The following is a 16,189-nucleotide window of genomic DNA, read 5'->3' on the forward strand; positions in this document are numbered from 1 at the left end:
TTGGAAAATAAATTTTTGAAGAAGAAATTTGTCTTTCGGAATTATGTTTGTGGAAGCCAAATCCGAAATGTATGCTAGAAAACCAAATCCAGAATGCATTCTCACATGCACACCATTAAAGAAGACATTTTTGTCATTTCGCAATAGTGGTACGGTGCAGGAAGCAATTTGATAAAGTTGAGGAAGCAATTACCCTTCTAAAGATGCTCAATGGGCTTTGCAACCGCGTCAACTCCCAAAAGGGCAGTTTCTTCCTACACGCCTACATTTTTCTTCCTGCACCCCACAATTTTGTAAATTCCGAAATTGACCTTCATCTGTTATTTGAATTCGGGATCTGTGAGTGTGATACGGATTCATCAATCCGGAAGTGAATCATGTTACATTTTGGATGAGGGGGTGTTCCGGAAGCAAAGTTTGCATAAATTGTTGATTTCCAGATTGCTGAATCCAGAAGCTTAATTTCTATTACGGATTGGTGAATCCGGAATGATTTTTTTCAATTATGGATTTCTGAATCCGGAATGCATATTTTGAATTACGGATTGGCAGATCCGAAATGATTTTTTCAATTATGGATTTTTGCATTTTTTTATTTTGGATTAACACTGTCATTCATGTACTACCGGAAGCACCAATCCGGGAGATTACCGGACATGCCAATCCGAAATTTTACCAGATTTCATAATCTGAAATAAAAAAAAAAAAATGTGCAGTTTTATATAGGGACAGTTTTGTCTTTGCGCAACTTTGTGGGGGTGCAGGAAGAAAAAGGTAGGGGTGCAGGAAGAAACTGTCCTCCCAAAGATATGACCAACTGACCAAAAAAACGGCCCAGTGAATAGAAAAATAAATGCATATAGAAATTAAATACACGACCATGCAACACACTCGCATAGATTATTGTGGCACTTATCCAAATCCTAGTTAAGATTTCACCAAATTTATCATTATTTAGTGTAGTTAAAATAAATATATTCCTAATTATTGTGTAATCTGCTCTTATTTCTGGTTTTTTTATATATACTAAAATTTTTCCCGTACACTCTGTGTATCTGTCATTTGTTACCACCATTTATAGTTGATAACTCAATTCTTTGATCTACGTTGATACGATATTAAAGTTTCTAAATAAGAATATTGACAAAAGATCTGTTTATACGTTACATTGGACTCGATCTATGATATTGAGCTCTCTAACTTCGAACATGAGCCAACAAAACTAAAAACTTTCATCGGAATTCATCCAAGATATTACAATATAAAGAACAACATCTTCATGTCATGTGTAACTCTAAACCGAGGGATTTTGATGATAAATATACTGAATAACATCCAACATGTTGAATAAATTTATTCTTTTTTACTTTTTGAACAAGCATTCTGAAACATTTGTTAATAGAATCTAAAAAATTATTAGTTTGAAAGCATTCACCATATGATGGGAAGAAAAGATGATGCATCTCGAAAATGAATCTTCATAAGCACGATGCTCATTTAATGTCTGCGTTGGAGGTCTCATGTTTTTTTCCTTCTAACGTGGTGAGATGTCTGTTTCTTGGCCCATATTTTATTGTCTTCAACGTTCCTAATTAACCCCACCACAACTTTCTCTCTCACCTTCCTTCTATATGCTCTCACCTTCCGAGGAGTTGAAGTTCTAAAACTTTTTTTTTTCTTTCATTTTTTTATATAAAATTTTGCTTCAACCTAAAAACATCTTGACAGGGGAACTGCTTATAAAATATCTTTGACTTTCAATTTCTCAATTTTTATTGTGTATTGGGACTGTTGTCTCTAACAGGATAGAAGCACTGCAACTCATGGATTCTTCTTTTAACACTTACATTTAACTGTTAAGACTGTTTCAATTGTTAAGTTTATTATTGTACATTGGAAGTGGTGTTTGTGTTTGACGTGATTTTACGTTTTTTTAAAAATATATAGATATAGGTTGAGATTTTTTTAATACAATTCAGTTTTAATTTTTTTTATCAGAAAAAAAAAACTCTTCACAGGTGTTTCAATTCTTATTTACAAAAAAACTCAGATCAAACATTTTAACTTCCAATTAACCAGAGTTTCAACAGATTGGATAAAACATCAACCAATACTACAAGAAAATCATGAAATAGAAACCAATTTTTAGAGATCAAAATAATTAGTTACAATAGGAACTAAAATAAAGACCATTTTAGAAACTAAAAAAAGATTGGTTTCTAAATTAGTTTCTATTATTGTTAAATAGTTTCTAAATTGGTATCTAATTAGCAACTAAGGTTTTAACTACCACTTATTTAGTTTCTAAATTTGGTAGCAAAAACCTTGGTTGTTAATTAGATACCAATTTAGAAATTATTTAATAATAATAGAAACTAATTAAGAAACCAATTTTTTTTAGTTTCTAAAATGGTCTCTAATTTAGTTACTATTGCAACTAATTCTTTTGGTTTCTACAAATTGATTTTTATTTCATGATTTTCTTGTAGTGCAAAGTCACATAGACATGACTAGATTGATATAAACATAATTATAATCGAATACAAATACATAACCACTTGAAAATTATAAATATCAAACCAAACCTGCGATCTTAAAAAGTTAAACACACCAAAAATTCTAATCTTAAACAAAATGTTAAAACTTCCAATTCAGTTTCAATTCTTAAAAGATATGAAATTTTTGTTTATATTTTGATAGCAGTAAAATGGGATAAAACATTATCGAAATAATAATCCAAACAAATATAATTATATTTTGTAAAACTAAGATGTCTGATTTTGAATTAGTATACAAATTATAAAATGTTATACATTTTTTCTAAAAGAACATAGACGTAGAATCTAACTGATTGACCACATTCAAAAGGGACGTGGTGGATTAGATTAAATTAATGAAGTCCTATTTAATGGATTAATTTCTGATAATCAACTGAAAATTTTGAATTAGCATAGAATATCATAATCTCTAACACTGATATTGCAATCCTCATCAATAAATTTGAATAGGCTTTGAATCATGTGAGGCAATTAATGCAATGAAAGCCTAGGGTTTCTACCACACCAGCTCCAACTCTTACAAATTTCAATGGTAATCTCCATAGAAATGAGCTTCATTTATAATAATCCCTACAACTTAATTGCATGTCAGGAATCTTATTAATAGCTTGGTGGAGTTACCTATGATTTCTTTGCTTTAATCTCAAGCAACAATAAAATTATTTTTTCAAACAAAGTTCAACAAAAAAAAAATAATTTAAAACAATTTGGAAATTTCATTAATATCTAACTAGAAGGGAATGGATCCTTGCAGTGACCTTGGCACGGCAGAGGATTCTAACCTTTCCATAACTATTTTACATAATAGTTTGTATTACAAAATATAACTTTTAAAAAATCAACATTTATTCTTCACATAATTAATTGATACTAGATATTCATTTGTTTTAATTATGGGATTTTTTTATTCATTTAAAACATTTATTGTTATTGATTACAACAATTATAAAGTAGGAAAGGTATTTTAGTAAAAAAAAAATTATCAATAATATAAAAAGAGTTAAACAATTTCCTAAAAAATATTTAGATTAAATTACTTCGTAGGTCGTAAACTATTTGATGATTTTTAATTAAGTTCTCAACCCACTTTTTTATATGACTTTGGAATTTGTATGTTTTTTTTTTTTTTTATTTGAGTCCTTTTACATGTATGTGTGTGCGTAAAATATAATTATTATAAATTTTCATATTTCATGAGCTTTTTTATGTTGATTTTTATATTTTTTTGTAAATTTTAGGGTTTAGGTCTCATATTATATATATATATATATATATATATATTTATATTTATATTTATATTTATATTGTTGATTAAAAAAAATCGATTTCGTAAGGGATAAATGAGTTGCATCAACAACCTACAATCGATTATTGTATTAAAACTTTGAAAAACTCACCTTTAATTAAAAAATAACAAGAAAAAATATGTAAAAATATATTATATTATGAGACCTATTAAAAAAAGTTAAAAACTTGAAATAAATTTTAACATTAAAAAATGTGTCATAAGTTTTTTTCATTGTACGTGGCATTAATGAAATGTGTAAATAATCAACAAGTTCTATCTAACATTAAAAAATACCGAACATTATCACTCAACATTAACATTTAAAAAAGAACTAGAAACATTAGTCAAAAAATAGTTAAGAGACTAAAATTAATAAATAAAATATTTTAAAAGTTAAATTCACAAAAGGAATAGGATAAAAAAAAATATTTGACTCAATTACTAATTCGATTTAAGTTAATAAATAGAAAAGATAATTTGATAGAACCCATATCATGAATTCCAATTTATTTATAGTAAATTGGTAAGAATTTATAAGAGTCATTTCCATAGAAGTGCTATACGAAGTCCCTAGCTTAAATAAATCACATCTATAAAATGAGTAACTTATCACTGCAAGAAAATTATGAAATAGAAATCAATTTTTAGAGACCAAAATAATTAGTTGCAATAGTAACTAAATTATAGACTATTTTAGAAACTAAAAAAGAAATTGGTTTATAAATTAGTTTCTATTATTGTTAAATAGTTTCTAAATTGGTATCTAATTAGAAACCAAGGTTTTAGAAACCAAATTTAGAAACTAAATAATTGTAGTTAAAACCTTTGTTGCTAATTAGATACCAATTTAGAAACTATTTAACAATAATAACAACTAATTTATAAATTAATTTTTTATTTGGTTTTTAAAATAGTCGTCTCTAATTTAGTTACTATTGCAACCAATTATTTAAGTATTTAAATATTAATTTCTATTTCATGATTTTTTTGTAGTGTATTATTCATCAGATCAAAACAGAGAAATGAAAGTTGAGAGAGAATAGAATAATGAAGTGGCTACAATAATTTTACAAAAGAAAGTGAGAATGAAGAAGAGTCTTCTAAAGAAGACAGATTACGTAGGGTATGAAGTTAATCACCATTAATAGAAGCCGCCTATGCTAACTAGCCCTAATTAATATAAATGCATGCATGCAATTAATTAATTATATTCACTGCACCAGCAACATCCAAATCCGACTGTGTAATTAAATAAATAATTAACTATGTTTAACAAAGTCATTAAATATATAAATAAAAATTAATCAATACTAAAAGATTAAAATATTATCTGAGAGGGGTGTATTTACTTCATAGTTCCTCCACACCAATGCTTTCATCTTAATTTTTCTTCTTTTTCTTTTGTTTTTTTTTCGGACACTATAATTTTTCTATAAACAAATAATAAATTAAATTAACAGAGAATACTTAAAGTAGAGAATACTTAAAGTAGAGAATACTTATAGTGTACTTCAACCCTAAAAAAAAATTATTAACATAACCTACCAACCAAACAACAATTCAAAAAGAATAAAATAGCTGTGAACAACCATATTTTACATGACAAAAAAGGCAATCAACAATGTCAACCAAGTAGTTCTTAGTCTCATGTAGAACCTTGTATGTACAAGGAGGGAAAAAAAGGTGGGTCTTAGTTTTAAAAAAATGTAATATTAGTTTATTTTTAATTTCTTATCGTAATTTTTTTTAGTTTTTTTTAGATTTAAAAAATATACCATTTTTATCTAACAATTATAAGAAAATAATTTAATTAAATAAAAAATTATATAATTAATAATTAAAATAAAACTTTAAATTTTCCAAACTCTATAGAATAAAAATACCGAAAAGCAAAAATGATAAATAAAAATTAATTAGAGATCAAAATTGTAATTTAAAAAGAAAGTGTTTTGCTATATTTCTTTTAAGAATTTGTGATATTTGAGAATTCTTTTATAATCTATTTTCTCAACTTTCTATATAAAATAAATTTGTTCTCTCAGCTCACTAGTGGAAACTAATAACCGTTTATATATTCATTTCTCCTTCAACTTATCGAAATGTCTTTTAAAAACAAAACAGAACACCGATCTTCAAAGTGAACAATATTATTTGACTAGAGGTCCAAACAAAATATATGTAATTATGATCTCTTATATTTTATTTTTTAATTATGATCTCTTAGCTGAAAATGATTACTAAAAAAAGAGCCTAAGTCGATAATTATAAAATGATAGCTCACGAGATTAGTCCTCTCTATAGTTTGAAGTTGTGAAAAAAAAATATGTATTGCATGGTTGTGATGCATCTGTTTCCTATTGGGTAGATTTTTTCTTGATAAGGAAGATCTAAGATTAACCTATAAAAATTGGCCTTGACCAAAGAAAACAAAGTAAACCAAAACCGTTCACTAATTAAGCTAAACCATGGGCGATGACTGGCCCAGATTAATTGAATTAACTCCATTTTCTGGTTAATTAAGAACCAAACTAGTTGATTCATCAAACACTTCAAATTGAAACAATCATATCGTGTATTAATTAATTCTTATCTCTCCTTTTAGACTTAACTGCATGTCAATTACGTGTTTTTTTCTCAACCTTTTAAATCTAGCTATTTTATTTAAATGTTGGTTTATATGTATTATATATTCGTAGTGAAAATACATCTATGTTCGTACGTATGGGTCCACATTTCTATCATATTAAAACATAACAATTTTTTAAAATATAAAACTTTACATTTATAGAAAAGTAAGGATATATTTACAATATTACATATACAACTACTTACTTAATTACTAGTCAAAATATTATTAGTTAATATGAACGTTAGTAGTATTATATTATTATAAAAAAAAGTATCAATTGGTGGTATATGGAAAAAATCGTCAAATAATCATCTTTATTTATTAAGTATGAGAAAAGTAATTTTTTTATTGGATTAGATATTTGAAAGAAAAGAGTATAAGAAGTAGAAGGGAATTAGGTTTTTATAGCCTTAAAAACTCTAAACAAATATTTTGATAGTTAAATGCAACACAAAAAAAAAAATTAGTGATTGCTTAAAACATTATCTAAATATTTAAAATTGTAGTAAAGTAATAACGTTGTCATCTTTTTTCCTAATCAGGTAAGATAAAGTGTCTCTTCACATAATTTTGATAAAAATTATTATCGGTGATTGTTTTATTCAGATTGTATGTTGAAGTTGTTTCAGTTTGTATTATCCAATAAAACACTCTAAAAAAGTTGGGTAGCTTGCAAATTTTAAACTAGTATTTGTCTTACAATAGTTTAAAGTTCTTTCACACATGTTAAAAAAAATAAATGTTACTTTTTCTCTCATTCCATTATGTCTCATTCTAATGTCTTCTATTATAATTAACATTATTTTCTCTTTTGTTATTGTACCTACTTACATTTAATATGTATTCATAAGATACTCATATACTGTATTATTAATCATTTAAATATAAAGCCTTATTATATTTTCAAATATTATCTGACTATAATATCATAAGGTTCAATAAAATCATATCATTTAATTAAAAGTTTAGACTATAGAATCTTATAAAGAATATGTTCACGTCAAAACGTCAAGGAGTTGAACTTATTGTGTTCACTCATCAATAATATTGTGATTATTATTTATCATCTCAATAGTTTAACGTATTCTAAGACGTGAAATTTCACTTCATTGATAACTTATCTCCAAAAATTAATTTTCTATAAGAATAATTACTCAATTTATTATTTTCCATATTTAGTCAAAATAATATATTTATTCAAATAAAAAAACTATTTTGGTAAAATTGATTCAAATAATGGTATATTTATAATTATTTTTAATGTATGAAATAACTTTAAAAGTCTTGTGTAAAACAGAGGAAGTGTTATAGTAGTCTCGCTTTTCAATAAATGAATTACTTTAATTGAAAGAAAGTAATTGATATATGATAACAATTTAAAAAAAAAAAATTTATTGAAAGATGGTCACTTCAGTTAATTTGAATTTTTTTATATATAATAAATTTATTTATTTTAACTAATAGATTAAATAATTTTTTTAATATAATTTTTTAGTTCAAACTTTAAACATAATGAATGATTGTAATAAGAAATAAGTTTTGAGTGGTATTTTTTTTAATAAACAAAATTTGAAAATATTATAATATTATAATATCAAATGATGAAAGTGTTATAGTCTAAAATGATGTTGAGAGTGTGATATAGATGTGAAGAAGGAGTGTATTGAATAGAGTAAAAGTGTGCACGGAAGAAGAGAAAGAAAGAGGAATTAATATTAATGTGCATTCACGTGAATGTTTGTATGTGGAACAAACATCCACATTTAGCTTCATGAATTTCTTGGTATTGACCTATTTCTTAAAAACCCTACTCCTCTATACTCTCAACTCAACTAATCCACACAACAATATGCTACAATAACGGTCAAACCACAACACTCTTTCAATTTACACAACCTTTGGCGGCGCCCACGATAACTTTTTCCTTCTTTTTTTTATACTCTCGTCACAACTCTAATAAAATTACTTTTGTTAATTGAATTGAATTTTTTTTTTTTTACATAACCACCTAATATAAGTGTATAGGATATGCAATTAATCTCATTTCAATGATAACAACCAATTTCAAATATTACATTTATATAATTTATTAATTAAGTATTTAACAACATTAATATTTGAAATTATCTTTTACAATTTTAACTGACCACTTCAAATTGAGTCATGAATTAGATTTGAAATGGAAATTATCATTCACCATGTAATGGTTTCCCAACTATAAACAAATAATTAACTGAATACCTTAGAGAGATTCACAGAATTAGACTTTTATTTCATGACTTCAAGAAAGTTGTATTTTTTTATAATTTATTTTTGCTGACTAATAGTGTATTCTATTGTAAATTTAGTTCTTCAATTTTCTACGAGTCTTTTTTGCAGTATTTGAAAGTTTAATTTTTCAGTTTAATGGCCATTCATAACAATATAAAAATGTTTTAGATGATCATCAAATCACAAACTATCATTAAACATGACTTTTGAGATAATTATTATAAAAGTCAACAAACTCATAGTATATTATTTGTTATTAAAAGAAAATGTATAAATATTTTACACTATGCATACTTTTATTTTCTTTATTTTTCTAAAATTGACTTAAATAATTGTTTACTTTCTATCATGTAATTTTTTTGTCTCTGTAATTTTATTTTATTTTTAGTTTTGGTCTTTATAACTTTGCATTACATTTAACCAATAAATCTACTGATGGATATGATGATTAAAAGAAAGTTTAACAGAGACAAAAACCAAAAGAAAAAACAGAGACGAAAAACAAAGCACACCTATGTTATAAGAAGTACAAAAAATATTTAAGGCTTAAAGAAAAACATGGTAAGACTACAGTTAAAGCCTATGTCACAGATTTTGTTCCAGAACGATCTGGACACAGAAGGCCTTTTTGGACCCTTTTGAAATTCTGCAATAACCAACTTGTGACACTGTCTGATGCAGACTTTTTCTTAACAACCCTATTTACCAATCACCATATAATATGTGACTCCAAATCAAATTGCCCACTTGATGCAGAAAAACATTCACAAAGCAACTTTTTTTTTCTTACAAATTGATCACAAATACAAGTGCAATGCATCAGAAAGAATGAGCAATGGATTCTTTGGGGTTAAAATTACACATGACCTTGCCTCAGGAAATTAAATAAGGCAACCCTTTAGTTTATCTGATAAAAAAATGAGTAATCTTTAGGAGTTGAGTCTGATTGATACTTGAAAGTGATACTCAAAGACTGTTGCACAAAAAGCTAGGGACTGGCCATTATAAATACACCCTCTTTCTCTCATTTTATCAAGCTCGGTTCCTTTCTGTTCCTAACTTTCTTTTTTTCTGCTTTATTATGCTTTTAAGCTTTTACTCCCAAACCAAGCAAGGAATCTGTAATCAAATGGCTGGGAATTCTCCATGTGCTTCATGCAAACTGCTGAGACGCAGGTGTACCAAGGACTGCATCTTTGCTCCTTATTTCCCTTCCAATGACCCTCAAAAGTTCGCCTTGGTTCACAAGGTTTTTGGAGCTAGCAATGTTAGCAAAATGCTGCAGGTATCTCATACAACACCTATGCTTTTTTCACTGTTATGAAAAGGGAGATATTTAGATTCGATTTTAGCTATAACTTTTTGGTTCAAATTGGTTTTTTCTTCTTGTATGGATGAAAATCTCATATCAGATATAATCAAAATAGTATATATATAAAGCTTTTATCAGGTAAATGGGGTCTTGAAGTTGAATTAGAGTGGGAGTGAGATTCTAAAATGTATGCTATTGGTTCAGGAACTTCCTATTCAGCAGAGAGCAGATGCTGTGAGTAGTTTGGTGTATGAAGCACATGCAAGAGTTCGGGACCCTGTGTATGGTTGTGTTGGGGCCATATCCTATTTACAAAACCAGGTTTCTGAGCTTCAAATGCAGCTTGCAGTGGCTCAAGCAGAGATACTCTGCATCCAGATGCAACAGGAGCCTGTGATGCCAAATCCAGAAATGGAAAACCCAAATCACAAATCTTACCTTCTCCACAATGAACTCCCTCAGTTTCTCAACTATGCCTCTTCTAGCAATGTAATTTATGATGCTGTCACAAGAGAGAGCATTTATGGACATGATTTGGTTTCCTGAATGCAAAAGCTTTTGCTCTTCTTTGCTCCTTTTTTAATCCCACAAACATTGTTTTTCACTCTTTTAATATAGTTCTGTGGTTCTTTAAATTAAGACAATTTAAAATAAATTTCTAAAACTGTTCAAAAAGACTCGAATATAAATTAAACGTATAATTAAGTTATAGAATATCTTCATGCCTCAAATCTGAGAGACAACATAGTTAGAATCAATCACTTTATTCAGCAGATAACATTGATGTATTTTTCACTTTGAAGGTCAGTGTTTTATCATAATTTTGTTCTTAAAAAATATTTCGATAGGTTAAGAAAGAAAGATATATTTAAATTATCCGTATATTAACATACAAGATGAAAATATCACTTCAATTTCTCTCTTAATTTATAATATTAAATTAGATCTAAAATTACATACTAAAATCATATCAGTATATTTTAAAAATTATTATTAAATTATTGTATATTTTTCAAAAGATCTCTCTTAATTTATAATATTGAATTAGATCTAAATTACATACTAAAATCATATCAATATATTTTAAAGATTATTATTAAATTATTGTATACTTTTCAAAATATCTCATTTCTTATTTGATGTGAAAGAATAAAATTTTATGAAATTGAATTAGTTATAAATTTATATTATAGGAAAAAGTCTCATCCATTATGTATGTTAGTTCAAAATTAAAAAGATTTGGGAGTTAACTATTAATATTAATATATATTAAAAGAAAAAAAATATAATAAATAGTTACGTTTGTGTAGAAATTTAAAAAATTGATTTGAATTTTGAAAAGTTAAAAATATATAATGTCCTTAGTGGTTTATTAATTTTGTTCATTTAATGTTGGTGAATTATTTTTGATTTGCAGAGTTGAAGCGTTGAAAGTTGTGTGGGTTTAGTATTTTTTGAAGTTAAGAAGGGTGATAGTCAACTATAGGTGGCATGCGATTAAGTAATGAGAGTGTTGTGAATTAGTAACATTAATTAAACCATTAACTAATAATTGTGATGCTTCAACATTAATTAATGCATTCAGACGAGGGTCGGTGCTCTTTTTTAAAATGGCAAACATTCTGATGATTAATTATAAATTTAGCATCTCATCATTAATTATAAATTTCAAAGACAAATTAAATCATTTTGTTTTTCCACTACAACTACAATTAATTTTCTTGTTTGCAAGTAGGAATAAGTGTTCAAACTCTTTTTCTGTGTGGACTTCTTCTTCCATTTTTCCTTCAACACCCTCAAAACTCGTGCCATTCTATTTCACAACACTTTTATATTTTCGATTGTGTTATAAGGATAAGTTATTAAAAACTATGTTACAGATCTATTTATGACATTAAATATTCATTTTAATACGTCGACTACTTTTTTTTTACCACAATAATACGTTTTTATGAATTAAATTAACGTTTTGATGATTAGAAATGAAAAAGTTATACTTTTTAAAGTGAAAGATTTTGAGTGAGTAAGGAAGATAACATATAAATGAAATTTTATTCTTAATAAAATGGATTATATGGTTGAATTATACATTAAAAAAAGTTATAATCTTTAAATTGAAAGATTTTAAGTAAGGAAGGAATTATAACATATAAATTTGTTATTGAACTTAATGGTAAAGTTAATTATACATTGAAAAAGTTATAATTTTTAAATTGAAAGATTTTGTGTAAGTAAGGATTGTAACATATAAATGAATTTTTATTTTAATGAACTGGATGATAAACTTGAATTATACATGTATCACATGGGTCGAGATAACTAAACCATTTAAACTTCATATTGACATCCTAATGACGAGTTTAAAAAAGAATTAGAGGTGAAATTATATATAGTTTCAAAATATTAACCACAAAAATTGTGCTAAGACAAGCTCACAAGCAATTGTCCAACTCATTTTTATAAATAAGTTGAACAACATCATGTTAAAGTACGTATTTAATAACATTTATTACTTTCAACAATTAACGATCGATTTTTAATTTGAATATCAGAGTATTTTTTCCAAGTACTTCATTTATTATTGAGATCACATACGAACGACCAGACAAATAGAAGACATACATACAAAATAGATACTAAAAACACTTATGACCTTGTGTAAGTCCAATACATAGATTCATTTAATAAGTGTAAGACTAACTTTTTAAAATAAAAAATGAATAAGTGAAAAAAGATGAAAATACTTTACCAATAACTTCAATTGTATTTTTTATAAATATATTTTACTTTAAACTAACCGTGCATAACTCTTTTTCTTAGTTTATAATTTAGAAAAAATATACTGAATTAGGGCAGAGCTTGTAATATTGGATTTAGATTTTTGTTTGAAATAAAAAAAGGGTGTTGTATGAGCATATGCATAGAAATAAAAGGTTCCTTTTTTCATCCCAACAATTATATGCCCCCTCCAATTAAATGAAAAACACTTTTCCATCTTAATTACATCTTATATTTAAGGTATGTTCATCCCTATAGCACTCAAATACTATCAAAAAGAATAAAATTTAATGAGTGCATGTGCCTCCACGTTTTCTAATTAATGCATCACACCATAAAAAACCCATTCTGCTACTAACCCTCTTTTTTAAATACTAAATCGGAGCTTAGTTACTTCATTTTTTGGAATTTATTTTATCATACAAAACTTTTCAGTATCACTGAATCAACATATAGTGGATTTTATATTCTTTATAAGGGTGGTAAAAAAAATAGTTTAATACAATTACTTTTGTCAATGTATTTTTTTAAGTAAAAGTATATATGTCTTTATTTTTACTTTGTAACATGTATGAAAATTGTATTTTTTTCTTGTCTCGTATCTGCTTAAATATTTATTAAATAATAGTTTAAATAAAAATTAAATTAAAAATATGATATTATTACAAATTTTATTATAACAATATATCTTTCTTCTCTTCAATAAAAAATACAAATAAATAAATTATAATTACATAAATTTTAAATAAATTAATAATTAATATTTAATAATTGGACTCAAGAATAATTTAAATAAAATAATTTTAAAAGAATAATATATATATATATATATATTTATATTATATTCAATTTAAAAAATCGATCATATCCAGTTAATCTAAATATTCCTTATTAATATTGGACTCAAGAATAACCTTGAGTATACAATTAATTTGTCTTTTAGTAGCAATAAATTTGAAATTTAATATTTTGTAAAATTTATCTTACTTATGCATAGTTAAAAAAATGACTCAAGTAAATGTCATAAATTCATGTTATTTCACATAAAACTATATAGTCCTCTGTTATTTTTTATTTTTATTTCATGAAATCACCATTCCGTACCACATGTGAAAATATAATTAATGATATTTATTTTATACATATAGTTACATAGTACTGTATAATTACTTTTTTTACGATAAGCGTAAAAAAATCAAAAATTATTTATGATTTCTTTACCAGAAAAAAAACAAAGTCATGTCTATATATATATATATGATAATGAATCTTTAAAAAAAGTGAAAGATGTTATCTGTTTATTATTTATATTATATTTTAAACATTTTTTTAAGTTGAATAACATACACATACAGAACTAACTTCCTAAAAGAAAGATTTAAAAATGAATAAATACAAACAAAACTAATTTTCTTAAAAACTAAAAAATACCTAACAAACATCAACTTCCATAACACAAACTCACGTCTACATTCACAACTTATTTTCTAAGATTTAAAAATTAATATACACGCAAATAAATATTATTGTTACTTAAGATTCAATTTATTTTTTTACTTTTTATAATTATTATTTGATTTATATTTATTTATTATTATTTTTTTTAAAATGTTGGATTTAATCTTTGATGATTTTGACCGTGTTCTTTTCTATCTTTATATATCTAGTTTACTAGATAAGTATTTAAAAAAACGCATTTATATTTAAAAAATATAATAATAAATATGTCGGTAAATGTACAATAGTTAATATCTCATAGAAGATTTTTAACTATCTATACTTCTTATTTTGTCTATTTCGTATTATTTCTTTACAAATAATATTAAAATAAAAAATTCTTATTTTTCAAAAGAGGTATATTTTCCTTATTAAACTGATTTAGAATGTTTTTATACAAAATATAAAAAGTCTCTAAAAAATAGAAAACATTATTTTTTTAATATTTTAAGCTAACGTTTTTAAAACTTAAAAAACGAATAACACGAGTAAGCAGCCACACCGCACGCATTAGAAATGAATAATAGAGACACACATGTACAAACTAAAAATAAAAAGAATAACACATGCGCGAGCAGATGCTCAACTCACGTTTTTAAAGATTAAAAATTAACAACATAAACATCGAAACTTAAAATATAAAACACAACTATTTTAAAAAATAAAATAAAAAAGGAATAACACGTACGCACGTCCACATAATCATGAAAATAAAAAAATTACAAAAGAGAATTTTTAATAAAATTAAATAAAAGTGCTTTCGATTGGGATTGAAACCAAGAGAACTATTGTCTTTCTTTTCGGTCGATCAATTTAAATAGTCTTTGTGCTCTTCTTTTACTTCTCTACTCCTCGTCTCCTGAATGATACCGGTAAAAGGCATTTTGACACTCCAATAAGATATTGGGGTTTGACACTTGGTACTATTACATTACAAGAAAATCATCAAATAAAAATTAATTTTAGAGACAAAAAATAATTAGTTGATATATTAATTAAATTAGAGATCATTTTATAGACTAATTTTTTTTTTATTTCTAAATTAGTTTCTATTATTTTTAAGTGGTTTGTAAACCAAGATAAGTTGAAAGTTATTTTTTTTTTAATTGAGATTTATGTTTTTGATAGTAATATGGATTTAAAAATAAGTATTTTTTTTATTGTGAAAAACTAGTGTTTATGATGTTGAGATGATTTGATACATGCATTTAAGTAGAATAAGTAAATAAATAAAAATTCGACTCTGAATTATTTCGTTGATAGTTAGGATTTAGAGATTACATCATCATTAAAGTGACAAAATAATCAGTTAAGCAAAACTCGAATGAAATAATTTTATCACATTTGCAAGATTTTCGTCTAAGTGATAAATTTGATTATTCAAGTGAAAAATTTGGTTGTCTAATAGAAAATTAGAGCAAGACTCTTAGTCTTATTTTTTTTTCCTCAGGTGTTGGTTTTTTCTTAAGCAAAAGTGTGATTTTCGCTAAAGATCAAATTTCTAAGAGCAAATCTTTTCATTTGTTGAGTTTTGCTCAAACAACATTAATTGTTTATGTTGAATTAAGAAGTTTGTTGAGAAAAATAGTTTATAAAAGGATATAAATTCTACTATATATATTTTGTGTTGATTATATGGTGTATAAAGAAAATTGACGTGTGTATGAATACAAAGAAGTTGAAATGTGAGTTTAGAAGTATAAAGTACATGACCCTTTAGAGTTGTCCTGTGGTGAACATAACTAAGATGGTATTGTGTAGTATTAGTTCAAAGAAATATTAAAAAAAAATATTTTAATTTTACTCATAATCTAATCTTGAAGGGATTTTTATATTAATGTTTATTACAACAGCGT

The 16,189-nt window shown here is 25.5% G+C and overlaps 1 protein-coding gene across 1 annotated transcript; it reads left to right on the forward strand.

The window, feature by feature from the left end:
- The first annotated feature begins 9,760 nt into the window (after positions 1-9,760).
- On the forward strand, positions 9,761-10,650 carry LOC137815104 (LOB domain-containing protein 12). Its single transcript, XM_068618145.2, has 2 exons — positions 9,761-10,031; positions 10,263-10,650. The coding sequence occupies exons 1-2, from the start codon at positions 9,828-9,830 to the stop codon at positions 10,602-10,604; spliced, it is 546 nt and encodes a 181-aa protein (XP_068474246.2). The 5' UTR covers positions 9,761-9,827; the 3' UTR covers positions 10,605-10,650.
- Positions 10,651-16,189: the final 5,539 nt, after the last annotated feature.

The sequence above is a fragment of the Phaseolus vulgaris genome, chromosome 1 (genome assembly GCF_051622355.1).
Source record: "Phaseolus vulgaris cultivar YP4 chromosome 1, ASM5162235v1, whole genome shotgun sequence".
In the NCBI taxonomy this organism is placed as follows: Eukaryota; Viridiplantae; Streptophyta; class Magnoliopsida; order Fabales; family Fabaceae; genus Phaseolus; species Phaseolus vulgaris.